Below are 27,859 nucleotides of genomic sequence, written 5' to 3'. Positions count from 1 at the left end.
GAAGAAAGTGCTTGTTTGTATAAGAAATGTAGTTTGTGGGAACCACAAATGTATTTACTCTATTAAAGCACGACATACCAAATTAGTGACCTGCTACACTTCTTCATCCACCAAATGAGTTGCATAGAGTTCTCACTCCAACCACCCGTTTCGTTCGGTTTTATTCTCTGCTATTGACTGTCCACGTTTCTGTTTTTTCTCGATTCATTTCTTGACTCAGCTCTCTCTCTCTAATGGAGAGGATTATTTTCTCAAAAACCCACCTCCCAAAGCTCTCTCTCCTCTCGTCTCGCCATGGCCAGAGATTTACAGGAATAAATCATTTGAGGTGCTCTCTTTTTCCTAAACAAGAAAGTTCAAATCTCTTACTTTCTTCTTCTTCTTCTTCTTCTTCTTTGTTTCCTACTGCGTCTCGGTGTAGTGCGCATGATTTCTCAGATCTAGTTAATGAAGTAACATCAGAAAAGAGACACCGATCTTCCCAGTTAGGGTTCTGTAAAGATGCATCAAGAAGCCAATCTTTTCTAAAGGTCAGACTTCTTTGCCTTTAGTATACATTCTTTTATTCTAAAATTTCAGTACGCCCCTGTAATTATTCCAAATTGTGTTCCCTGTCATGGACAAATCGGACAAGTCTTATGCGATTTGGTTGGATTAATGTGCATAATTGGCCATTCGGAGATGCTTATCTAATCATTTTTATTTACTTCAGCCAATGAGAAAAAAAGGAACTTTCTAATTAGAGTAATTACTTGTACAACTTTTATTTCTAAATTACAGATAGCCTCATTTATAGCTCTATCTGCACTCCTGAACTTAATTGCGCACCCGGTCTATGCTTCGGCCTTTTCAACAGCTCTCCATGGTGGAAAGAGGCTACTTGGATCGGAGATACTTAGCAGTGCTGGGGCAGGCTTTTTTGCCGGTTGCTTACACACTCTTTCTGGACCTGACCATCTTGTTGCATTGGCGCCTCTCTCAATTGGTCGGACCCGGACTGAGAGCGCTCTTGTAGGGGCACTTTGGGGATTTGGTCATGATGCCGGCCAGGTAACTTAGTGACAATCGTGGAACATTGATCTAATAAATTCAGTCCAACGACTTGTAAAAAAAAATGAAACAAAACGTCTTGTTGGAGTGTATGGCAAAGTTTAGAAAGCCTGAATACCCAATAATAGCTTATTTTAGATGCCAGCATCTGGTTGAGTAACCTAATGACCTGGCCAGTTTTAACGGCATATAAAAACCAACAGTCCAATTACACAATGATTTTAGTCCTCCCCCATAAGAAAAGAAACGAAAGAGAAAATAGTGCAAGTAATTGGAAAGAAAATACTCACAAATTCTTGTATAGCCCAGCAATAATGAGAATTGAAAGTCTCTGCAAGTTTGAAATGCTGTCCATATTGATACAAACTTAGAAACATCATACATATAGCCTAAAGAAGCACCCAAGACATCCTCTACACTTCTTGTTTTATTATTTTGATGGAGAGGGAGATGAAACCTTCATCGTTGTTTGTCTCATCATTAGCTAGCAGGGTAATTTGGTAATTCTTGAAGTACTAATAGAATGTTCCTTTTTTCCTAGTTTTTTCTTCGAGCTTTCCAAAAGTAATTGATACTAAACAAATATATCATGTTAGGGGTAACAGGTGTTACAAAACTCAACTCATTAGCATTGATAATACATTCAATTCATCTCAAGTTTGACACCAAACTATACTACCACAATCACAGGTGATATTCGGCCTAATATTTCTCTTACTAAAAGAACGGCTCCATCTTGAGGTCATCGGCACATGGGGCACAGTGATAGTTGGCCTTACACTTCTCACAATAGGGGCTTTAGGCATCAAAGAGGCTTCAGAGGCTGCTGCTGCTACTCCTTGCATGGAATTTAACAATCAAGAGAACTCAACTCCAGCAGCACCACTGGTAAATACCAAAAAAAAGAAGGTTGGTTTTGCAACTTTCGCAACCGGACTAGTGCACGGGCTCCAAGCTGATGCGCTCATGATGGTGTTGCCTGCATTGGCACTGCCTTCCCGATTAGCAGGCGCCTCGTTCTTGTTCATGTTTTTATTTGGCACAGTGATTGCTATGTCAGGTTATACCGTGTTTGTATGCTCCTGTAGCCAGGCGCTGAAGGAAAGAGTGCCTAGAGTGACTGAGAAACTGACATGGGCTGCATCGCTTCTAGCCATTTTTATGGGGTTGGCTATTGTGCTTGGTCAATTCTTTGGGTTTAGTTTGTTTTGATATTTTAGATTTTTTTTTTTTTGGTTTTCTTTTTCTGCGAATAGCACCCAACTTTATTCTCGCTTGCGGCTATAATTCTTCTAAGATACTTGCAATCTAGACTCCAACTGATAAGCACTCAGATGGGAAAAAGGTATATTCAATCAAACATTGACAAATTTGCCCCTGTTAAGTTTCAATTCTTACATGGTCAAATTTACTAATTTAGCAAATCTATATTTTGGGTTTTGAAATTTCTATGTAGTTATCAAGACATTTGACTGAGTTACACTTTGTGAGTGAGTATGGGCAATTTGGTCATTGTTTGCTTGAATTGAGAGCAGCTTAAAAGTTGGGTGTTAATTGGAAGAAACCATCAAGTGTTTGGTTTCAACTGCATCCACAAGAAATGCTGGCTGTTATCAAAATGTTAGGTATGATTTGCTGAAAACCCTTTTTAAGGGGTTAAATGTGGTTAGTTTCAGTAATGTTGTGAATTTTATTTGCACAAGATTGATTTGATTGATGAAATTTGAGTAACCTGATCTTTTTATTCTCATTCAACAAAATGCAAAGGCATATTCCATTACAAGTTGTAGTTACATTACAATTTTTAAGTAAAGGCTGTAAAAATGCTTGTAGTTATGCGGAGAAAATTGATAGAAAAAATTGATCATCTCTAGTTCAAGCCATATTTAGCTATGAGTTTATCTATCAGAATATTATATGCTCTCTCAGTGAGGTGGTAAGTGTCCCAGAATACAAATTTTGAGGGGTCCTTGCATGGCTCGGCAGTATAGCTGTTGCATGCCAGTGTCACCTCAAAGATACCGGTACCACAGCAACCTCTGTTAGACACCTCAAATCCTATATTATGGATGAAAATTAGAAATGCTAAGAATTTAATTAATCAGAAAGTTAAAACAGAGAAGAGTACTGGTTATTACTGGTGCATGATTTGACCTAAAAATTTCACATAAAGGGTAACCGGTACCATTTGACCCCTATTGTAGCTGAAGGACAACTTTGCATTCCCTGGGTGTACCGGGTACCACACAGGAATAGGCAGCATCCGAAACTTTTTTTACATATCTCAAAGCTTCCAGTTTGAAAAATATATGTGGGCATGGAATCAGACATTTAGCTGTCTATTTCAAGATACCCACGCGATACGGATTCAGAAGGGCAAGGATACAGTCGTACAGAGTACTTAACCAGATGCACCTGCAACCAATCATAGACCGCCAAATCACACCAAACATGCTCTTGCATTATTGCATAAACACAATCCCATGTCTGAACACACATATTTAGTCACAAACACCTAACCCATAAATAATAGCACTTTACCGTAAGCAGAGGGGCGTTGAATTATGTCGAGCAGGGGCGTGTACATGTCCTGGAGGACAATATTTGCACCAGGCAGTGTTTGGTTGAGCCGCTGTATCTCTTTCAGTAACTCAGAATTGCACATTGTAGCAGCTTCATTATAACGCGGCACAGTATTTCTCTCTATACCTCCAGCAAGGGTCCTCTGAGATGGTATAGATCCTATAGGCGGAATGCTCGTCACAGTTATTCTCCGAGCGCCTAGGTTGTATAAATCCTGAGAAGTATGTAATAAATATATAACAGTCATATATGTTTGTCGAGGTTACAATTGTGAATCACTAGCAAAATGTAAAAGTACCACATATACCCCTGCAGAATAAGAAATCACTTGCTTTCAATTTTACAGGGATATACATTATACTTTCATATATTTGCTAAATACGGCATGCCATCTTATGATCCTCAGCACATAAAATACCAAAATTCTATAATACCAAATTCTTGTGTTGCTTAATTACCTGGTAAAATTTTGAAGCGAATCGGACGACAAGTTGGATATAGGAAGAGAGATCATAGTTACTTCTAAATGGTGTTGTGAAATAGGTATTGGCCAAGTCGTCTGCACCGGTTATTATCAGATAATAACTTTTAGATATAATTTCCTCTGCAATTTTCTCCCCGGCAATTGCCCTGATCTTTTGTTTGTATTCCTTGAACAGCTTTAGCTGATCGTCCATGGTCAAAACTTGCTAGAAATAGAAAGAAAAAGATTTGACTATATTTACAAGCACTGGTACTGTTTTATATTGAGAGAGGATATGCTACTTTGCAAAGCGTGGAACAAAGTTCAAACAATCAATCTGAACCGTTCACACGATCTTCATATAAAATTGCACTTGGATGCCAAATTTTACAGTTTTAATAATTTTTGTTACTATTTTTTTAGATAGATAGAAAATCACATGATCTAAAAATTTTCAACCATTCGAAAGTAGATTTTCTACCTACTTAAAAAAATAGTAATTTTTTTCTAGAAAATGTAAAATTTGATCTCCGAGTACTTTTTAATATGGAGATCTTTGGACTTTGAAAACGGAGATATAGAACCATAACACGGACCGATCCGCGTTTGCAAAGTACCATAGCTTCACTCTTTTAAATTTATCTTTTTTCTTATTAAAGGGCCCTGGTAAACCCCAACATTTTTTAGATGTTCTTTTGCGTCTCTCTGTAGAGAGGAGAGACGAAGGTTCGTGCCATTGCACTAAGCCTGCAGTTCTTCGTGAAAAATATATTGAAAAATTAAAGCTTATGTAAAGTACCATGAGTTTAGCAGTGAGTGGATCATAGCCACATGCTCCTGAGGCAAAACTTACACCAGTAAGAAGGTCATATTCGGTTAAGTTGGTACCGAGGTATGCCGGTACATAGTCCTTTATCCCTAGTTTAGAAGCTGCAAATATAAAATTCTCTCTGTCATTGTTGCACTAGTTCTCACCATTTTTCTCAAAGTTAAGATATTTATACATAGAAGAAAAAATATTACCTAGTATGTCACTAGGGATTCGCCCATTACTGAACCGACCCGTTGCAAGATGGCGAGGAAAGTTCTGACCATAAGGTGGAAAGTTACACTTAATTGTGGTTAAGATCGCATTATTATTACCAGGGTCGACTATCGAATCACCAAACACTAAAATTGCGGGTGCTTTTCTTGTTGTGTTGGCTGCGGTTGCACCGATTTGTTGAACTTGTTGGATAATTAGAAAGATGCACAGAGCAATTGTTGAGGTTTTCAGCAACTGCTTATTTACCATTTTGAGAAAAGAAAAATGTTATGATTAAAAGGTCACAGCTATCGCATGGTTTTATCATGGGGTTGAAGTGTTTCTTTGTTCTTCCTTTTATTTTCTTTAAAGGTCTAAGTGGCATATTTTAATCTTTGATTTGGAATTGTGTTTGTGTGTGATATTGTGATGGTTTAGCATTTGTTCTTCCATGTTCTTCAGTTAGAGAAACACAAAAATATATTTGCTGGTAAGTTTTTTAGAGAGAATTGGTATTCTGATGTATTTATTATTTGGATGTTTAAAAAAATGCTTCTTGTTGTGCTTTCAAAGTGTACCATACAAACATGTGAGAAAAGAAATCTGCAAATTTCAAACCAAACTCAACAATGAGCTATTTTATAAAAACCGACCAACTTTTTAATTCTTCTTTGAGAAGCTTGTAGGTCAGTAGGTCAGTAGGTCATTTCAAGTAACCTTACCATCTTTGTTGCTAAACTCCTAAACAAAACTTTTTAGGTTATTATGTTTTCCCTGATAATTAATCTTTGTGAACATTCAGGTGCATTGATATTACTGGATTTATTACTTAGAAAATTGAAAACCTGCTTTAATAAAAGGATATTAATAAAGCGTTTTTTTGGTGGCTTCTAATTTCTCATTAGTTTAACTAATTCCTCCAAAATACTGCATTATATAATCCTCTCGTATTTATTACAATTTTCTCAAGTAAGAATTTATATCTGCCAATTTTCATGTTGTTCATATATAATTTCCTTCATTTGATTATTTCTTTTGCAGAATAACAATTTTGCAACATGTTGACATAACAAATTGGTTCTCACTCTATACAGATCCATATAAACAAAAATTCCATTTGTTGTGGTTATTTATACCTTCAGGTGTGTAGATTAGTACAAGCATCAAATTGAGCTGCCTATTTGAACACAATTCAAAATTATACATTATATTTTTACTTGGAGATCCTCAAAGTTCTTTTATTCGCAAATACACATATCCGGCAAATTAAATTGCGGTGGTGAAAATGAGACCATTGAATTACAAAATTCGGCCTGATATAACCCATATTTCCTAGAAGCACTGCAGACAAAAGCAAGCGACGTTTTCAAAATCTGCCTAATTATTAAAAATGCCACGTGGACGGTACGGACGCCACCTCTCCTGAATCCTCCAGCTCCGCACTTGTTACTAACTTTATCATACACGTGTCAGAATCTAATACCACATGGTATATGCAATCTATATCCGGTGGAAGGACCTGGATACCATAAAGTGCTTTGCTACACAATTATCTCTTTCTTGCACAGTACAACAGCTAGAAGGTTCTAGTTCGTTTCAACTTTAAAACCCTAACGCTTGCTAAATTAGAGACCATAATTTGAGAGAATAATACATCATGGGTGTAAAGAGTCTTGTCAGAGAATTATGGGCGTTGGAGAAGAGTCTTCATTCGCGCAAGAAACTCAAAAAGCAATTGAAGGTATATAATATATCAGCATAAATAAATAAGTGTACACATATACATGTGTGTATTCATAATCACAATTCAGAATCGGTGGCAGTCCGACCAGCATCAGATCAAATTCTCAATCGATACCATCCGATCTGTATTGATATTCGTGCAAATCAAGTGCGCACGGATCTGAGTGGACGTCGGGTCAAATTTGGTCTGATGCATCGGACCGACCCCCCACTTCTATCAATGCATATACTATTTTGTTTATAATTTGATTCCAAATTTTAATTTACATGTTTTTTTATGTGGTTCTTTTAATAATGTTTTCTCTGCTTTTTTTTTTTAGACGATAGAGCTCAAGATTATCATGGATTGCGAAGGGTGTGAAAGAAAAGTTAGAAAAGCACTAGAAGGCATTAAAGGTAATGCAAGCTCCTTTTTATATGAATTAATTAAGTACATAATTTGAGTTTTGGCTTACCTGTAGAAATTCCGATACTTGTAATTTTTGCACATATGACTTGAATTGTAACTGAAAAATGAAACAATAAATCAGATGTAACGGAATTCAAGCTTGAACCGAAACAGAAGAAGGTGACGGTAACTGGCTACATAGAGCAGGAAAAGCTGATCAAGCGGCTACGATACAAAACCGGCAAGAGGGTCGAGCCGTGGCCTTACGTGCCATACGATGTTGTAGCCCACCCGTACGCTCCTGGTGCATATGATAAGAAGGCCCCGCCGGGATACGTCAAAAACGTACTTGTTGATCCCGATGCTGCACCGCTCGCACAAGCGAACTCTCTCGAGGAGAAGTATTCCTCTGCTTTCAGTGATGAGAATCCAAATGCTTGTGCCATCATGTGAAACCGGTTCAGTGTAAGATTTTGAGCGCCTCTTTTTTTTTTTTTGGAATAGATAAATAAAGATGTTTGTATGCTTTCTGTATATAATCCTGTCACGTGGTTGGTTTTGTTTGCTTTTATTTCTAGCAGCAGAATACAGAGGGGATCGTATAGTGTACTGTAGAATGTGTATATTTTTGTAGGTTTGGTTTTGGTCTTTTTGAAAAGCTGTAGAAAATGGGAAAATTGAGAATATTTTTGTTTTTTTTACGCTGAAGATGGTGCAAATTCGAACTGAATTTGTCTAACCCGTAAAGTGTTCTGTTTATTACTTTCTGAACATTTTACTGTAAATAATTTGTCGCAGAAAATCGTTAAAAAAAATGAAAAAGATAAATGATTTGTCGCAGAAAATTTGAACCAAAGAAAGCTACGCGTCAAGATTCAAGAATCGCGTAAATTCAAAGAAAATTCGGGCGCCCTGTCGCCACTTATTGAAGAATAAAGGGATCTTTATGAAATGTTGTAACAATATATTAAGTTATTTAACGGCACATATTACAAATCCACTAGGCAGAGGTCCGGCAATTATTTTTGAAACACAAGTGCACACTGAAAGTTCGTATACATATAGGTTCATATATATAGGTTCTGTATAATTAATATTACCGAGTTTCCTTTTTCAAAAATATTACTGAGTTGCATAAACATATTACAAAAATGGGTTTAGTTTTCGTCCAAATGGCTTTGGACAAAAATTCATCCAAAGTCAATTGTAAACCATTCAATCTGTGTTAAAATTCATCCAAAGTCAATTGTAAATCATTCAATCTGTGTTAAAATTTTTTAACACACGGATGGTTTAATTTACGGAGCCATTCAGAGTTATTAAAGTTATTAAGTTGTAAATATATTGGCACGAATCTTAAAGTAAATTAAATGGTAATACTCGGCTTTGGATGAGATTCTGTCCAAATCTCTTTGGACAAAATCCAATTCCTACAAAAATTGTGCAAAAATTGTGCAAAGTTGTATGTTTTCATATTGATGTAAAAATAACTTTACAGTTACAAAAATATCTTCAGCCACGATATGGTTTTTCCTCATGTTTCCCTTTGTTGATTTCACCGCTGTTCAAAATGAGAATGCGTTATAATTTTGCTGTTAGTTTGGCTTCTGTGTTGTAGTGTTTCAAATCCCAATTGTAAAGGGACATGAATCTTATTTGTAATAATTTGATATTTTTACGCAAACAGGATTTGCAATCTTTGTTGTATTGCTTGAAGTCCCAATTCAATTGGAAGGGACATGAATCATATTTCGTCAAAACAAGTCAAATTTGCATGTTCTTCTTTTATTTGGGGCAACATATATAGTATGCTTTACAATTGAGACTTCAAACATTTCTTAAAGGGCGTGATATTTACTCAAATCATGCATGCAAATTTGACGTGTTGCAAGTTTCAACTATGCTTTGCAATCTGACGAGTCTTCCTTTGCTTTGAGCGTGTGCGGTATGCATTGGATAACCCCATCAATCAATGCGAGAGCTACTAAGAGATCTCACACGTGGTTTGCGCTGTGGGTCCCATGCTACCAACCGCGCAACAATAGATGGAGGACGATCGGAATTTATAAAGGAGAGAAAAGAGAGAGAGAGAGAGAACATACCTTTCAGAAAATATTTCCAATTCACTTGGTAGCTTCTACCAAGTATTTTCAAAAAAAAGAAAATATTTCCAATTGGATTTATGGAGGACTATTCTGACAACGTGAATCATAGAAAAGAAGTAAAAAAAAAAAATGAAATATTAGGATTTATCAAATCTATGCAAGAGCACTGTGAAAAAATAAATCATAAGAATTTAGAAACAGATGCTTGGTTATTTAATGTTCATTTTTATTGTAAGGGAAAATTGGTTATTTGCCACTTGAAAATTTTCAAATTTGAAAAATGCAATCTCAAAATTTGAAACTGTAATAATGTCACTCTAAACTTCATTAATTTTTTATTTTGTCACTCCAAATAATTAATAACTAAAATATCATTCCTTCTTTTTCTTTTCTTCTCCTGCCACATCTTCTTTATATTCTCCTCCCATAATCATGACCATGTCAAAAATGAGAAAAAGAAGCTCTCAAATTATAAAGCCAAAAATTGAAAATTAAATAAATACAATCCATGTTCGTCTTCAACAGAGCAAATGAATAAAATGGCCTTTCGTATTTCGAAAATGCTTGTTGATGCCCACTGGTCGCCTAATCGCCTTGTATCAGATCCAGATTGCTGCTGTAAAAAGCAATTATCAGCTGTTGTTGGTCTTGATTTCATGACATTTCTAAACAATGCAGAGTGTTTGAACAATGTCAATGACAAGAAACCAATATCAAAGTATGAACCTCGAAAAACTTAACCAGAATTTATAGGCTTAAGAATCACGGTGTCTAACCTATACACCAAGGCCCAAATACAGATTTTACGGAAATGGCTTGAGCAATGCAAAGCAAATATTTCATCATTACACAAATTAATGAGATGCTTTTGGATATTAGAACCGCTATTAATACTTGGATTCTAACTAAAATTATAATTCTCTGGTTTGCGCTACATAGCTTATTTTCGGCTTTATAATTTGAGAGCTTCTTTTTCTCATTTTCGACATGACCATGGTCATGGAAGAAGAATATAAATAAGAAGAGAAGACAGGAGAAGAAAAAGAGAAAAAGTGAGAGTATTTTAGTAATTAATTATTTGTAGTGGCAAAATTAAAAATTAATAAAGTTTAGAGTGGCATTATTACAATTTCAAATTTCGGAATGATTTTTTCAAATTTGAAGGTTTTGGAGTGGCAAATAACCAATTTTCTCATATTGTAAATATGCTAAATTTTCCTATATATTAATCATATAAAAAAATGAACCTTAAAATGAAAGGTAAATACATTGTTGTATTTCATTAATGTGCCAAAGCTTATAAAAAAGAATATGAATACAGGTTCTACGTACGAACTGTGTTTTAATTATTGAAAACCCAGTGGAATTATACAAATCAAAGAAGATTGAGATGATTAAGAAGATCATCATGTTTTTGTTATGTTCTAGGGTGTTTTGATTTTTTTTTTTTTCTCTTTTTTTCGCAATCACATGTATATCCATCAGAGAGTTATTTCTCACAACCCTCAACAAACAATGTAACCAATTGCGGTTAATAAAATAGGAGCACGACTCCTATTCTTACTCAAAAAAATTATTGAATGACCTTAAGAATCATGAAGGGCTTGCAAATATATTCGTATCTTGAATCTCATTGCATTTATTCTGCTTCCAAGGCATTTGAATATTAATTGAGTTCCAAAAGAAGAACTCTTATTTGAATTTTATGTGACATAAAGGATGTCAAAAACTGAAAGAGAATTGAAACATAAAAATTTACAAACATGACCGAACAAATGTTGAATGTTATGTTTGCACAAATAGATTCTTTGTTTTAGTTAGATCTACTCATAGTCTCATACAGATGAATACGAAAGAGCTTACAACAATCAAGAAAATGTCAATGCCGCAGTACCAATTAAAGCAAAAGAAAACAAAAGAAGTTACTAAAATCTTTCTTCTTGTTTTGTACCCGAAAGCATTAAACCCTCAAATCTAACCAAACTTTGGAAATGAAAATATTATTTAGATATAAGAACATGAACAATGAGAAATTATGCCCATGCCTATTCTTTTTACAAAATCATCTTAAGAAAATGGAAGGTAATTAAATGAAATATGCATGTAGGTTCTACAAACTAAGATATGAGGAATATGCATAGCATAAGTAGTTCAATATGCATGGAGGTTTATTTTATATATAATTTAGTCCAATAATAAACTGTTATATTAAATAAGCATCTTGAAATTAAAGTTTAATGGAACATAAATGAATTGCCAAAAGAAAGAAAAAGAAAAAGAAGTACCTGTGCTCTCACTGAGAGAGAGTAAGAGTTACTTCTAATTATCTATTCAGTCGGCGACACCTACAAAACTTCTGTGTCAGAATAATATGAAATAATCAAGTAACATCGTAGAAATAATAATAAATTAAATTGTATACATCGAAATAAGCTGAAATTTATTATTTAACGTAAATAGGTAGTATTAATCAGGAAGCAGAAATCCCAATTCAGTTCAAGCAAATCCAACGGCTCCAGTTGCAAATCTGAAATTGAAAAGAAAATCAAACCAAAAAACCAAGTATTGAACCTCGCATCGAACATTTAAAGAAGTACGAGCTTAGTTTTAGAATCCAATTTCTCTGAAAAAATAACATAAACCCTAAACCCTAAATTGGTGGTGTTGTTAGTCAAATTGGAAAAAAAAAAATCTTAAATGGACAGGAGCCCGCGCAAGAGAGAGACAAATAGCAACAAACAAAAATATCTTCAGTTTAGAAAGAGAGAGAGAGCGCGCAGACCCTTGAGATGCCGTTGCACGGTGTAGGAGGATTGAACTGTGGTGTCGCTCAGTGTATATGTGAAAAGAATTGCGAAGAGAAGAGTAACGGGGTGGAGGCGGGAAGGGAAGTTTGTTAGATTTGGAGACGTCTAAATTTAGTTATTATATTGTATTACTATGTAATATAATTATGTGTTGTATATTGTTTTAATTAAATGTCTAATCAAGTTACTAAATTTAGTATAATATATGTAAAGCATGTACGTATTTAAAATAAGAATATGAACCGAAAATATATATAGAAATATTAGGGTAATTATTTCTAATTGTTGATAGACCAATTAGAAATATTATAATTAAGAGTGATAATAAATTAAAAAGGTAATAATATATGAAATTATCTAGATTCTAGATATTTCAATAAGGTGGCAAGCAAGGTCTTCAATTTGGCTTTCTAAAGTAGTTAAATTCAATTTGGCTTCCTAAACCATATATGTTGTCAAATTCAATTTGGCTTTCTAAACCGTCATAAGAATGCAAATTCAAATTGGCTTTCTCCAAAGTGCCTTAATTGATTAGCTCTCTAGACCGACATATACCACTGTAAAAGGACTAGGTCTCCAAGGCAGCAAAGTGATGAAGTGATGACTGATTTCTTAAGAAGTCATATAGTAGTTTTCATTGGTTAGCCACTAAGCTTCTCTTTTGTCTCTTCATTGGACATTAGAGACAGAATTCAAATAGCAATTCGGATATGAATTATGTTCGGCAACTTTGCAAGCTTTGGAAGGATCTGAGATCTTAAATTCAGCACTCAAGTGTTCAAGCCTTTGATTTCGATCGAGTGTCGAGTAACAGCTCGTTCAAGATGGAACAAGGTAATTCCACTACCTTGATTTTGTTTCTATTATTTCTACATAGGATAGTCCCAGGACAGATTTAAGAGTGCGCTTTTGCACTAACAAAGTTTAGTCGGGGGGAGAAGACATATTCAGAGATGGAAAAAAAGAGAACAAAATTACCGAAAAATACTCGTCTGGAAGAGTAGAAAAGAGGATGCAAATTGAGGAAGAGTAGAGAGGAGAGAAGAAATTTTTGGAACAGTGATGGACATTTTGAGAGAATTAGAAAAACAAATAGCGTAAAGAAAAAAATGCACATTAAAATCGGTAAATAATTCAAAGGTTCAACTATAAAAAATTAGATACATTAAGATATGTAATATTGTTTGTTGAGAAACACTTACAATTTCATATTTGCGGTACAGACTCATAGTTGCAATATTTTATGAGATTGTCTTATGTTGCTAGTTCGTTTCCTAGCTTTTAATTTGAAAATAAAACGGGTATCTCTCTTCTTTATTAAGGAGCATAATGTCTAGATCATGCAAGGATTCTGATTTACTGTTTTTTTTTAAAGGATGATGCTCAGCCGTTGAATTTCCAGATCGCAAATAGACGAATTTTCCAAATTATGCGCTTCAACACTTAAGCATGCACTGGTCGCGCCGCATATGATCCCAGCGCCCGTAGACCGCGCGCCCTTTTTTTCTGCTGAAGGTGGGATTCGAACCCAGTTGAGTTCTGTTGGTGCCAAAATTCTTAACACTACACTAGAGTTCACATGTGTTATCTTGTAAAGAAATATAGGATTTAACTATTTTTCTCTACAAATTTGATTTAAATTATAATTATATAAATATCATATATAAAATAATAAATATATATATATATATATATATTAATAGCCGTATCGTATCCTTCATTTTTGAAAATTGCCGTATCACCGTATCCGTATCGTATCAGTATTATTATTGCTTTGAGATTTGTGCAGCACGTATTTGAACGGTTGATTTTCAAAAAGGTCACGCATATAATGAAATAATGAAACGCTTGATCTTCTTCATTTTATAATATTTTATAATGAAATAATCTGTTTCCGTTGCAACGCACGGGTACAATGCTAGTTCACATATATGAAATATTATTTAAATTTGTTCAGACTTATTTTTCACAGTATCGCGTAAACCAACAACTGGTGAGTTACGGCTTTGAATCATAGTTTTGTTTGTTTAGTCGAGGCACAAATGAAAGGCCACATAATTTATCTCCAATAAGACGTAAACAGTAAAATTCCAACCCACTAAATCTAAATTATGATGAGATTTAGATGCGAATTGGCTTGAAAGGGACTTAATTGTAATAAAACTTATCAATAACTTGAAAAGCTAATTTTGTTGGGACAATAATAATGTGAAACATGTGGCAATCACAATGCAAGTCATAAACAACTACAGAGAGAGCCTTTTGGCATTTGGAACTTAAAAACAAAGTGATAAACTAATAATTCGGGTTTAATACGGAAGTCAAAGTTTCGTGATTCAGGTATAATTTGAATAAAATTTAGGAATGATTCGGTACATCAAGGAAGTTAAAAAAAATTCAAAAGAATACTTCCAAAAAAAAATTTTTAAAAGAAAATTTAGTGTTTTCTGGCGAATAATCCATGGTTTACATTTTATTCGCGAATAAAACATATTATACATTTTTTTTTTGCGTTTTATTCAGAGTTAGGTCGGAAACGTAAAAAAAACAAATAAAACGCGAATTATTTGTAAATTTATTGTATATATTATTACTATGCTTGGAAGTAATGATGAAATAGGAATATGGGATGGACAAAGATTCTAACATTGCAATTTTGACTTCATGCAATGCAGTACTGCTTTGATTTTGACTTCAAAACGGTATGAACTCTAATCAGTGTTCTAAATAGCGCCGCTATAGCGGCAGTGGCGCTATAGTGTTTTTGGACCTCAAACGCTAAACTATGGCATCAAAACGTGCTATTTGAGCTACGAACGGTATAGCGGTAATAGCGGTCCGCTATAGCGCATAGCATATTGCGCAAATAGCGTACACTATGCAACATGAGCTGTTTTTTTTTCTTTATTTCTTTTCAATTTATATGGGCTTTAAAATAAACAGATTGTGAAGATATTGTTTAATTTGATGAATATTACATTATATCAAATTCAGGTCCGCTATAATAAATTTTTCATTTTGTCCTTGATTTTTTTTTAACTGATGATAAATCAAATAAATAATTGGTAAATTCTGAAAATTTTAGGGACTAACAAGAATTTCTTCAAGGACCATCTGTTTATTTTACTAGAAGTCTAATTTTGTTTTTCTTTTCTTTTCAATTTCTAGGTTACTTTAAAATTTAAATAGAAAAAAAGATAGATTATGTTATAATTCTAAAGATATTTTGAATAGAAAAATATAGATAGTTTATGATATTAGTATTACTATGGATATTTTGAGTTGCAATTTGAATTTTGTATTGGTTTAATATGAATATTATAAATTTTTAATCAATTTGGTATTATTTATTATTCTATAAGATTTAGATAATGTTGATATTTAGTACAAATATATAATATGATTTTTATAAAAAAAAAAAAAAAAACACTATGTAGCATAGTTTTCTCGATTTTTTTTTTAAATAGAATTACGTTAAAATAATTCAACCGAATAAGCCCTTCGCTAGGTGATTTTCGGAAACTAGCCTCCACCGATCCACAGGATCGGTGGAGCAAAAAAAAACCCTTCTACACCGGTCCTAGGGACCGGTGTAGCTCAATTTTCCTCTCAGCGCAATCAGCGTAATCAGCGTAATCAGCAGCCACAGAAGATCCGATTGAAGCCTACACCGATCCTACGGATCGGTGGAGCTTTGTTTTGTAAATGCTGCGCGCAAGCTCGCCCCCTTTCTCCTTTTCCCCACCCGTGCGAGCCCTTCTTCTCCAAACGGTGAGTTCATCTTCTTCCTTTTTTTTTTTTTTTTTTAATTCTTTCAATATACTCAATCATTTTTCCATCCAATTGTTTCAAAATTTTCAGATCGTCGAAGAGAATTAGAAACTCTTCAGATCTACGATTTTGATAAGGTAAAAATTCCTCTTTTTTTAATTTATTTATTTTAGCCGAATTAAAATAAATAACTAATTTAATTTAGTTTGTTTAGTATTTTTAGATTGTTTTTGTGAAATGTAGTGTGAAATTAGTATTTAGTGTAATTTAGTGTTAATTTGGAGTATATTTAGTAATTTAGTGGTAATGTAGTATTAATTTAGAGTTTATTTGATTTTAATTTAGTGTAATTTAGTGCTAATGTAGTGTTAATTTATAGTTCATTTGATGTTAATTTAGTGTAATTTTAGTATTTATGTAGAATAAATTTGTGTAATTAAGTGTTCATGTAGTATAATGTAAATTTTTAGTAGTATGTATTATAATTTGTATAAAATTAGATAAATGTGTGATGACTCTCATGATGTTTAAAATTAGATAAAATTATAAATGTGTAAAATTAGTAATATTCATGAAGTTTAAAATTAGATAAAATTATAAATGTGTAAATTTAGTATATTCATGAAGTTTATTATTAAAATCAAAATTAGATGATATGTTGTTTACATAAATTTTGATTATTGTAGCCATATGCTTGAAAAAATGTTTGTTTATATAATTATGTGTGATGACTCTCATTAGTTGCAAAAATATTGTTTATCAAATTTTCTAACAGAGTCAATGGATAATGTGAATTATCCGGAGCTGTTGAAGTTAGCACCATAGAACCACAGAGCATGGAAAGTTCGTGATATGGTAATTTTGATTATATCTATTAATTATTTGTTGCAAATAAATATTATATGAAGTATTTGAAGGGTTTATAATGTTTTATTTCTTTTTGGTAGCCTTCTTTTTCATTGAACCAGATAAATTCACATCAGACTAGTGTTCCTTACAATAGTCGGATGGATGATGCTCTGAAGAGATTAGGGTTGTATCAAATTCCTCGCCTTAATGATTGCAAGATTGATCCGCATTTGATTAGTGCCCTGGTTGAGAGGTGGAGGCCGGAGACCAATACATTTCATCTACCTGTCGGTGAGATGACAGTGACGCTGGAAGATGTTGCATGTCTATGGGGCTTACCGATTAAGGATAATTAACTAATTAAAGTTGTTTATCGGTTAATTTAAATCCCTATTTTTTTAAGGTGAATTGTTGATTGTATAATTCTTTTAATTTGCAGGTGATCCGATTACTGGCACCAGCGATACTGATTGGAACCCATACTTAGAGTATGATCTAGGGGCTGATCCGGCTCTTTTTTACGATAACCTCATTGAGACAATGCCATATAAATATAGGATTTATAATCCTAACACATCGCAAGAACGATTGTCCGTCTCTGCTTATGCGATTAGACTGAAATGGGTGCGGGCCAAATTTAGTGAACCCTTACAAGATTGGCACAGTGCTGAGAGAGTTGCACAGTACACCCGAGGTTTTTGTATGGATTTATTCGGGTCAGTTATGTTTCCGGATTCTAGTACGGATGGAGTCCCTGCAATGTACTTGCAATTCATCAATGATCTAGAGACTCCACGAGAATACAATTGGGGAGGTGCCGTACTCGCACATCTCTATCGAGAGTTGTCGCGTGCTTGCCTTGCAGGAGTAGACACTATATCGGGTCCGATGTTATTGTTACAGATTTGGTCATGGACTCGATTTACTATTGGTCGGCCTATTCCCCGAGACGAGCCACCTCCCTTCGGTGGTGCAGATGAGGATACGAGAAATGCTTTCGGTGTTAAGTGGACCACTCGACATTTGTGGAAACGCAACCCTCACTTAGGTATAAAGATTTATAATTCGAGATGAATTCGATAGATTTATAATTGTTTTTTAAAATTTATATTTTTTTTGACAGGTGGTACAGCCACATATAGAGATAGCTTCGACAGACTAGCTGATGAGACAGTTAACTGGCGACCATACGTTGATTACTATCATCAGTTACCTGGACATGTTCGAGGACAAAAGAGGTATTGGATGACCTGCGGTTACGTGATCCATTTCTGGATGGTAGAGTATCAGCATGCGGATAGGGTCATGCGCCAGTTTGGTAAGTACCAAGAGATCCCGCCTCCTCCTCCTTTACCATGGGATGAGATCAGTTATTTAAGAGATGCGTGGTATCATGATGGCAACTCAACAAGGGATGGTTGTTGGAAGATTACTCATAGTGAGTTCATTGAAAAGCCTGCAATACTAATTAGAGAGCGGAGACCATATGACATGGGGAGGCATCATATGTACATGCATTGGTTCAACGCGCGTGGTATGAGATCAGTGTATCTATCAGATAACAATCTGGAAGCTCTACGACGTCAGCCTCCCCCGCAGACAGGAGATGTTGCAACAATGGAGTACGTTCCTCATGGTCATAGGCATTCTCGTGTGGTTCGTACATTATTTATTTTTTCAATCAAATTAGATTTTTCAATAATAATGTGCAATATGTCACAGTTCGAAATGTGTTATGCAGATTTCTCGAGAGATACAATTCACTATGCAAGCAATAGATATGGTGAAAACACCGGGACAAATGGCATATGGCAAGCTGATGCTCGAGAATGTCCGTGCCATTATGGAGGATATTGATCAGATTCACATCTTCCAAGGCATACTCGACAGTGCTGGGATCCCTACGGACTTGGACATGATCAATTTGAATGATGATATCCCTGATCAGCATTACCATCGCCCTTCAACTTCAGAGCCTCCTCCGACGTGGGAGAACTTCATGAGCGGCACACAGCATGGACAGATTTCTCAGTTCATGATTGATGAACTAGCGGGAGGCTTTAGTATGATGGGACCATCCACTTCAGGTTATGCTCCATCTACTTCAGGTTATGCTCCATCAACTTCAAATTATGCTCCTTCCACTGCAGATCCTGGAAATCTTACAGCAGATTATGTTCCATCCTACTGGGATCCACCTGTTGGAGACCGTACAAGGCAGCCTACTCACCCGTACACTCCCGGGACTGGTGCCCTTGGACCACCGCGTGTGCGCCGAAGAAGGAATTAACATGTTTTGACTGAGTAAGTATCTCTATTAAACATGATACATTTTAATTTTTGGATTGGATCCATAATTTATTGCATAATGCATGATACATTTTAAATTTTTTTTGCAGAGGTACCTGAAGAGTAATTAGATTGGATCTATTAATGTAAGGTTAATGTTAGATTGGCTTTAAATTTATGTTTAATTGACTATTGTAACTTTAATTAGACTGACTTTAATAATCCTTTAAATTATGCTTATTTGAATGTTTGTAGCATGACTAAATGTGTTGTTCAAATTATGCTTGTTTGTAGCTGCCAGCAGATTCTCCTGTACAAAAACTGATGGTTCACATAGCTCTGGACCGAATTTTATAAAACTGTTTTACATGCATATAGATCATGACTTAAGCGAAATTTTCATATAAAGAACACAAAATTTGGTGTAGCCAATTGGTGGGAATTAATCTTTAAAGTTCAGGTGTGCAGAAAAATGCTGCTGCCTCAATACCAGCAGATTCTCCGGTACAAAAACACATATTTCACATAGCTCTGGACCAAGTTTTATAAAACTGTTTTACATGCATATAGATCATGACTTAAGCGAAATTTTCATATAAAGAACACAAAATTTGGTGTAGCCAATTGGTGGGAATCAATCTTTAAAGTTCAGGTGTGCAGAAAAATGCTGCTGCCTCAATACCAGCAGATTCTCCGGTACAAAAACACATATTTCACATAAAAATGTGATACAATAAAAATGTCTAAATAAGATACATCCCTAATGATACAATACAATGTCAACACAATCAATTCTTAGAATACAATAAAAATGTCTAAATAAGAAACATTAATGAGTACAACTGTTACAAATGATTTAAAACACAACCAATTCTTACAAATTATGTTGTCAAGCATTACGCCTCTTCGCAGGGGCCTCCATCTTGTCCATAGCCATTTTAATTCGCTTGTGTTTTCTCCTACCCTTATTTACTTTATCCGGATCTGGCCTTATAACGGGGCCATTATACAATGGCCAATCCCGTTTATTTCCAAATCCATTGAAACGACCAGACCAAGTGTTTATATAATTTTGTAAGCTGTAATATGGGCTAACATAGTTGTTAGGATTTAGCCTCCTCACGAAACAAACTGCAAGAACATGGTTACATGGGATTCCTGTTAATTGAGGTCTCTGACACAAACATATAGGCATTCCTTCCGGAGGGAAGGTAACATTGTACTTCACTTCGCCCCGAACACCCTTCAATTAAAAAAAATTATTTACATCAAATGTATTACGTGAAAGTAAATAATTAGATTTTTCATATAAGAACTTACTGTCTCGAGAAGTCCATCTTTATCAATAACCTCATAGTTGTTATGGCCATAATACATCGGTCTTACATCATGTTTTCTTGCTTTCTCATTACGACGATGTAAAACTTGTGTAATGTTCATTGAAAAATCCAATCCCGTTGCCTCCCATCCAATCGCAACCTCCCGCCTATTTACAAACCAGTCGACGCACTTATAAAATGTCTTATCAACAATTGCACACACAGGTAGTTGCCTGGCAATCCTAAATACACTGTTTAGTACCTCAGAGCCATTACTTGTCATTATACCCCACCGATTGAGGAATCCATCATGCACTTGTGTCCACTTATGCAGAGCCAAAGGCTCTGCATCAGAGTTGCGGAGCCGTTTACCAAATTTCATAATGTAGTCATGTACACCTGCATCTCTTTGCTTAATCAAATTCATCCCCTCTTCAAATCTCCAGATTTTTTTCTTCTCAACAAATTTCTTGAATACCTTTTTGATCCACTTTTGAGGGTATCTTTTCCAAATATTTTCACAAATATGCTGTGAACACAGTCGGTGTACAGCTTCACCTTGTTCATCACACCATCCCAGATTAGGAGCCTCAAACACCCCTCGTATACCAAGATGCTGGTCCGAGATGACACATATTTTTCCTGATCCGACAACATTGGTACGCAACCAATTCATAAACCAACCCCAATTTTCTATAGACTCTTTTTCACAAATTGCAAATGCAAGTGGCAAGAGTTGTTGCTCTGCATCGTAAGCACAAGCCATAAAAAGTTTACCCTTATACCTTCCGGATAAGTGCCCGGCATCAACACTGATAACGGGTCGAAGATGAGGCCATGCCTCAATGCATGGCCCAAATGCCCATGCAACCCGGTTGAAAATATTGATATTAAACTTGGTTGATGGTTCACTTTCTAGTAGGTACTGTGTACCTGGATTAGACGCTTTGATGGCACCCAAAAACGATGGCAGCACCTCGTAAGACTTTTCCCAACTCCCAAACAAGTCCGCAATTGCAAGTTCTCTACCTCTCCACAACTTATTATACGAGGGCACTACTGTCCCAAATTTAACTTTAACCAGATTCTTGACCATTTTAATGCTTAACTCCAGATCATCTTTCAAAGCCGGTTTAATAATATCAGCAATTACTCTAGAAGTCATTTGATGACTATCCAACCTTTCAGCACTGCCAAAACATGTGTGGATAAACGGGTTGGTGGAAATTTTCCATGCACCCGTTGGTACTACAATTGCATACAATTTCCATTGGCATTTTGAAGATTTACACTTAACTCTATACTTGGTTTTGCTGCTGTTTAGCACGTCTAACTCTGTGTTTTTGTTCAGGTGAAATTTAGCAAGTTCTGATTTTAGTTTGGCTTTGGATTCAAACATTTGACCTTCAGCAAATTTTTCATCTAACCTGGGGGGGTTCGCAAAAAATGCACGATCCGCGTATGGCATTGGCAAATCATCGTGGAATGAGGAACATGGATGCTTAGGTCCTCGATTGAGAAATGGGATCGAGTTGTGCCAATCCTTCAATATTTCTCGGTCGTTCATTTCAGCCTCCGCTTCGTCCATATCTGCGTTCCATGCTTCATCCGAATCATCATCATCAAAAGAACTTCTATCAGATTCTGTGTCTTGATCTGATTGCTCACAAAGGTCGTCACCGGCCTGAACCGGATGTGTGTAGGTGGGTACAGGTACACTGCCCGAATTAGGATCAAAGCCGGTCTGAACCGACGGTGTGTTACTACCTCCGGGCAAACTATCTGGACACGGATCATAACTGGTTTGGTTTCTAGCCTGGTGCGCCTCAGCTACCAATTCTATTACCTTAAATCTAGCCACTTGAGCTGCAGTTTGTTTAATGACATCCCAAGTTTCCTCATTTTCTATCCGAAATAGTGAGAAATGGTACGATCCGGGCGGTGCTGTGTTCATACGTACCCTGATTGTCAATTTGACTCGACTTGGAAGCAATTCAAGTCCAACGTATATTTGCCGTCTTATAATGGCAAAACTGGTAGAATCAGATACAGTAAAGGTAAATGCAGCCCCTATGTCATAACCAACACCTGTTGAAGTGCTTTGAAGGTTACCACCATAATACACATTGATCAATAGCAGTGACATTTTGCTGAACAAAAATCAAACACTAAATTAATAAATATATGAGTAAAAAAAAATACTAAATAAAAAAATACTACATAATATATGAGTACAAAAAAACAATAAATATAAACATATGAGTAAAAAATAAACTAAATATAAATATATGAGTAAAATAACTGAAAATATACACATATGAGTAAAAAAAACTAAAATATAAACATATGACTACAAAATAAACACTAAATCAAACTCTAAATATTTTTCAATTTTATAACACTAAATATAAGCATATGAGTAAAAAAAAACTCACAACAATAATCAGAAGACGATGCTGAGTACAATGGTGGTGGCGATCTGTTCATATGACCACTTTTCTATTGAATTTGAAAAAAACGAAATAATGAAAAAAAGAAGAACAATGGCGTCTGGGAAGTGAAGAAGAAAGAAGAGAGAAGAAGAAAGGTGCTGTATAGAAATGTAAATCCTACACCGATGCACAGAAACGGTGCAGAAAGAGCTCCACCGGTCCTAGGGACCGGTGTAGAGTTTAATTTTGTGGCCTTCCGTGTGGTAGCTGTGGCATGTGCAAAAGCTGCTCCACTGGTCCCTAGGACCGGTGTAGAACTTATTTTTTTTGCTCCACCGATCCCTAGGATCGGTGGAGGCTAGTTTGCTAGCTTCAGCCCGCGCCAGGCTTGTTTGAACGAAACAATTATTACGAATTCTATTTAAAAAAAAAAATCTAGTTTTCTCTATAGCGACGCTATTCACTATAGTTTTTTTTGTAGGCTTTCTGCTATGACGCGATAAACGCTATTTAAAACCTTGACTCTAATCAATAAGATGCATCTGCACATATTATTTTTCCCGGATAGAGGAGTATATATTTTTTTTTCACAAGTTAGATAAACTTGATGAAGTTATTGAAGAAAAATATTTTTATGTAAATCTAATCCTTCAATTTTAAATTGGACCGTTCAAACAAAATCAATGGGGGAATGTCATATTTACCACTAAAAAACTATAAAATATGTATTTACAATTCTAAAATCTATAATTATGTATTTGTCATCCTAAATTCTAATAACTCGCATATTTACTCAATATAATTAAAAAAATATTAAATATACTTAAAACTCAAATTAATTATGTTTAAGATTTTAAAAATTGAACTCATTTTTTTTTGTACCTGCTCTAACAACATATAACAATATTAAGTTGTGCTTCTCTGACCACCCTGTCATGTCTCCTGCCACCATCTCATTCGAGTCCAATTACAACAAAAACCTTGGTCACACCTTCTTCTATCACTCCATGCAAGTAGCCACCGTAACCGCTAACACTCCCACTGTAAGAAGCTGGCTGTAATAATTGGGTAGCGAGTCAGCGAGAGAGGTTATAAAGAACGTGCAATGTACACGGGCAAGAACTAGAGAAGACAAGAGTCCAATCCAAATGTGTAGATAGACTCACTTTTAATCAGTACTTAATTAATTATAATTTTTAGAATCCTAAACATAATTAATTTGAATTTTGAATATATTTGACATATATTTAAATTATAATGGATAAATGCGAGAATTATCGCAATTTAAAATGGTAAATATATATCTAATTATTGATTTTGTAGTGGTATATAACTAATTTCATAGTTTCTGAGAGTCGAATCAATTGTTATGACGAGGACTAAAGTTTGACCTTAGACCCGAGCGAGCCAATCCGACAGGGACACGTCCCAACTAGTTCCGATTAATAGCCCAAACACCCGGTCCAGCACTTAATTCATATCAATTTTGAGTTTGAATCTGGTCCGTTCGTTATACACTAACAAGAATCTTAAAGGACCCCGGGTATTTCTGTCCTGAGCTGGATTGACCCGGATTCTGATCGGATGGTCCTGATTAAAAATCAAAAGATGCATTCCCTCAGAAATCCGGACTCGCACTGAATTACCTCCGGCGCTTCGGATCGGAGTTCCAACAAGAATTGTGCTGGGACACTCGGAAGGTAACTTGAGGAAGACGGGGGGAGAGAGATGGTGAGGTGTAGTCGATTTCTCATGAGAGAATGCGCCGATCTAAGCAAGGCCATCTCTGAATTTCTCGTTTGTCCCCTCTCCAAGCAACCTCTCAGGTCTCTTTCTCCCTCGCTCTTCATTTTTATGCGAGATGATTACACTTTTTGTTTTTCTTAATTTTGGTTTTATATTATAAATTTTTCTCTCTTGATATTATTTTTTATCAGATATTGCAAAGAGAGACAGGCGCTGGTTAGCGATGCAGTCGGTGTATCATACCGGGTGAGCTAAAATCCATACACTTAGTCTTACAAATTGCACAATTAATAACCATGCATTCAAGGTGTTTGTGGTATTGCTTGTTAACTTGTTTGACGAATACCATAATTTCTCTTGGATTAGTATTTAGGTCTTTGTACTGACTTGCTTGGTGGATAGTTTAATGATGATAGTTCCATTAACAATCTCAAATGGATATCATGTAGGCCAGGCACAGTATAAGTATAGTACTGATTTTGCATCTTGTTCCTTATCAGTTTTTCGCATTTTCCTTTTCTGGGCAATCTTCTTTTTGTTATGAAAATTCAGAAAAGTTAAATTGGTCTTTGAGATTCTTTTGTAGAATTGAGAAATAATTAGCTGGTCCTCTTTGGTAACAACCCACTAACAACACCAACCATTGCTTTCTCATCTCCAGTGCAATTCCAAACATTGCATCTCTCTCTTTTTGGTTTTACATCTGGGTGCTATCCTAACTACTCTGAATGGCCATTCTCCTGTTTTCTCTCTCTAAGAGGTCTCACTTCTGATCCCCATGATGTTTGGGCTCACTGCATCCTATGTTCTCTCATTAGAATGATCCTTTTATCTGTGCCTTGTTAGCATCGAGGAGCATGTGCCACCTGGCTACAACATTGCCCATCATATTGCAAGACTGACAAGGTGACTTATGCAGTGCAGTACTGATGGATGATCCTTTGTGTCATATTCCCATGTTGTGTTTGTGTGTGTATCAATGTGCGTGTGTGGAGACACAGAGAGGGAGGGTAGGCAAAGAGAGAGAATAGAGAGGTGATGCTATTGGAGGAGGGATGGAGGTAGAGAGGGAAATAGTGGTAGGTAGTAATGGAGGCTAAGAAAAGAGAAATGAAAACATGTACAATGAAGAGGTGGGCGCCATGTTTAGCCTTTGATGGAAAACATAAGGAAATAAAAGGTCTTGACTTTTGTATTATTTGGGGACCAATTTGGGACTGAGGAATGTATAGGGAATTATGGACCTATATGCTTATTTCAAAGTTCTATTAGCAAAATAGGAATTTCCTTTTCTTTTCTTGAATTGAGAATTTAGGAAGAATTTAGGAACTATGCTGTGCTTAAGCATTAAAGTTATGGGGAGTAAAAAAGCAATTAAATATTGAGGAGAGATCCAATTACACCATTTTATGGTGACACATCTTGACACGATATTCTTATATGTCATTTTTACGATTTCAAAGTTCAAACAGTCGATCCGAACCGTTCAACATAATCTCCATATTAAAATGTGCTTGCAAACCAAATTTTACATTTTTTGGGATTTTTTTAGTATTTATTAAGATGTGTACAAAATTGTTGTTTCTAGACAATTATGGACCAGTGAAAAACAACAATTTTCAAAAACTCTAAAAAAATAGTAAACAATTTTCAAAAAATGTAAAATTTGGTCTACAAGCACATTTTTAATATGGAGATCATGTTAAACGGTTCGGATCAACTATCCAAATTTTGAAATCGCAAAACGACTTGTAAATATATAGTGTCAAGATGTGTTACCATAAAAGGGTGTAATTGGATCCCCCCTCTTAAATATTTTATAAGAAATAAGGCTCTAAAAATATGCAAGGAATAATTGTGATCTTAGCATACGAGTTTGAATCAAGGACTGACCGAGACCATGTACTATTCCTTACTGCTTGAGCTAATATTTAACATTTTTGTAAAGAATATAGGGGTTGTAGAAGGGCTTATCTTTTCAGCTTTCTGGAGGTATAAAATGCTGATTTCTACAGGGTTAAAACAGGAAATTTGCTCCAAAATATGGAAAAGAGAAGCTGCTATTTGGCGGAATTTAATCTCACAGAACAATTGCTTTCCCTTGCAATTTCATCTCAATATATCTCATTCATAATTTTTTAAGCTAACCTGTATTTAGCAAGCTGAGGTTCCTTTTGCATAATTTGCATTAGATTAGCTTTGCAGTTATCTCCAATTTTACAATGATTCTCACTTGTGCTATCACACTTTTGGGAGTTTTATATTATATTGCCTGATTGTTTGGTCATTAGTCTACTAAAATTTTCCATTGCAATTATTTTTCATCTCTCTAGATAGTAGATGGCATTCCTTATTTAGTGCCAAAGGATGGAAAGTTGCTTGAAGATCAAGAAATTTTGAAAGGAGAAACACGTTCTAAGCCATCAGATGCTGACAAGTGATGGTAGAAATAACCGGTTGAAATGTAAGCATGAATTATTGAAGAATCAAGATATAAATTGTGCCTTTAAACCCATATCTTATGTGTAATAATTTACAATCAAAAAGTTCAATTTTGGATATTCTTGTAAAGATAGTTTTGGCTGAAAACTAGAATTATAATTTCTGATTAACTGCACCCATTTTTGTCATTTCTTGTCATTTTTTCAGGGTAAAATATTTACAGCCAGGAACTCGTACTTTCAGAAAGTGTTGCACCTTGTCATTGTTATTCTCCTTTTTGTTTGTTTTAGTTTTAACTAGAATATTATATCTATATGCAACTTATTGTGTCTTTTTTATACAATTGTACTGTTTTGTTATCAAATGTAGAAATTTTAAATCGAGTCTTTCTAATTATCATCATTCTTTTATTGGTCCCTTATTTTCGTGCTTACAGATTATGTAATTTAACTGGAAAATCAAGGAAAGGAATGGGATGAAAGATGAGCATAGATGTATGGAAGTATATAACTTTTTATTGTTAGTGCCTTGTTACATCCACAACCCACTGCTAATAATATAAATCACCTTTTCTATGCAACTGGTTCATATAATTACTGATTTATTATAATATCTCCTTAATAATTAATTGCTTTAATTTTACTCAATCTAATAATTGCCAAGACTCTGTCCTTTTCCCATTGAAGCAATCAACATCTTACCATCTGTTTGTCTTTACACTATCATAGAGCATTTTTAGATTACACTTGATGTAAACGTTCAAAGCATAACCTAATTTCCTTTTTTATCATTTGTAGAAATTTGAACTTGAAGTTACCATTGGATCTCAAGAAGATTTTGGTTACCAA

General features: G+C 35.1%; 4 protein-coding genes across 4 annotated transcripts; 3 read left to right on the top strand and 1 right to left on the bottom strand.

Annotated features, from left to right (window-relative positions):
• Positions 1-189: 189 nt before the first annotated feature.
• On the top strand, positions 190-2,816 carry LOC144567420 (chloroplast protein FOR GROWTH AND FERTILITY 2-like). The gene is made up of 3 exons (XM_078317553.1): positions 190-530; positions 781-1,050; positions 1,741-2,816. Exons 1-3 carry the CDS (start codon positions 234-236, stop codon positions 2,260-2,262), a joined length of 1,089 nt encoding a protein of 362 aa, XP_078173679.1. The 5' UTR covers positions 190-233; the 3' UTR covers positions 2,263-2,816.
• LOC144567421 (GDSL esterase/lipase EXL3-like) lies at positions 2,789-5,429 on the bottom strand. The gene is made up of 5 exons (XM_078317554.1): positions 5,120-5,429; positions 4,896-5,026; positions 4,092-4,322; positions 3,592-3,847; positions 2,789-3,108 (listed from the first exon to the last, which is right to left on the bottom strand). Exons 1-5 carry the CDS (start codon positions 5,388-5,390, stop codon positions 2,921-2,923), a joined length of 1,077 nt encoding a protein of 358 aa, XP_078173680.1. The 5' UTR covers positions 5,391-5,429; the 3' UTR covers positions 2,789-2,920.
• A 1,262-nt stretch (positions 5,430-6,691) lies between these two features.
• On the top strand, positions 6,692-7,998 carry LOC144567434 (heavy metal-associated isoprenylated plant protein 27-like). Its single transcript, XM_078317571.1, has 3 exons — positions 6,692-6,861; positions 7,184-7,259; positions 7,394-7,998. The coding sequence occupies exons 1-3, from the start codon at positions 6,778-6,780 to the stop codon at positions 7,702-7,704; spliced, it is 471 nt and encodes a 156-aa protein (XP_078173697.1). The 5' UTR covers positions 6,692-6,777; the 3' UTR covers positions 7,705-7,998.
• A 16,429-nt stretch (positions 7,999-24,427) lies between these two features.
• LOC144567558 (Trm112p-like protein) lies at positions 24,428-27,186 on the top strand. Its single transcript, XM_078317724.1, has 3 exons — positions 24,428-24,649; positions 24,761-24,815; positions 26,903-27,186. The coding sequence occupies exons 1-3, from the start codon at positions 24,552-24,554 to the stop codon at positions 27,008-27,010; spliced, it is 261 nt and encodes an 86-aa protein (XP_078173850.1). The 5' UTR covers positions 24,428-24,551; the 3' UTR covers positions 27,011-27,186.
• The last annotated feature ends 673 nt before the right edge of the window (positions 27,187-27,859 follow it).

Source organism: Carex rostrata, chromosome 16 (assembly GCF_964058835.1).
Source record: "Carex rostrata chromosome 16, lpCarRost1.2, whole genome shotgun sequence".
In the NCBI taxonomy this organism is placed as follows: Eukaryota; Viridiplantae; Streptophyta; class Magnoliopsida; order Poales; family Cyperaceae; genus Carex; species Carex rostrata.
This window is presented reverse-complemented; position numbering and strand designations above follow the sequence as displayed.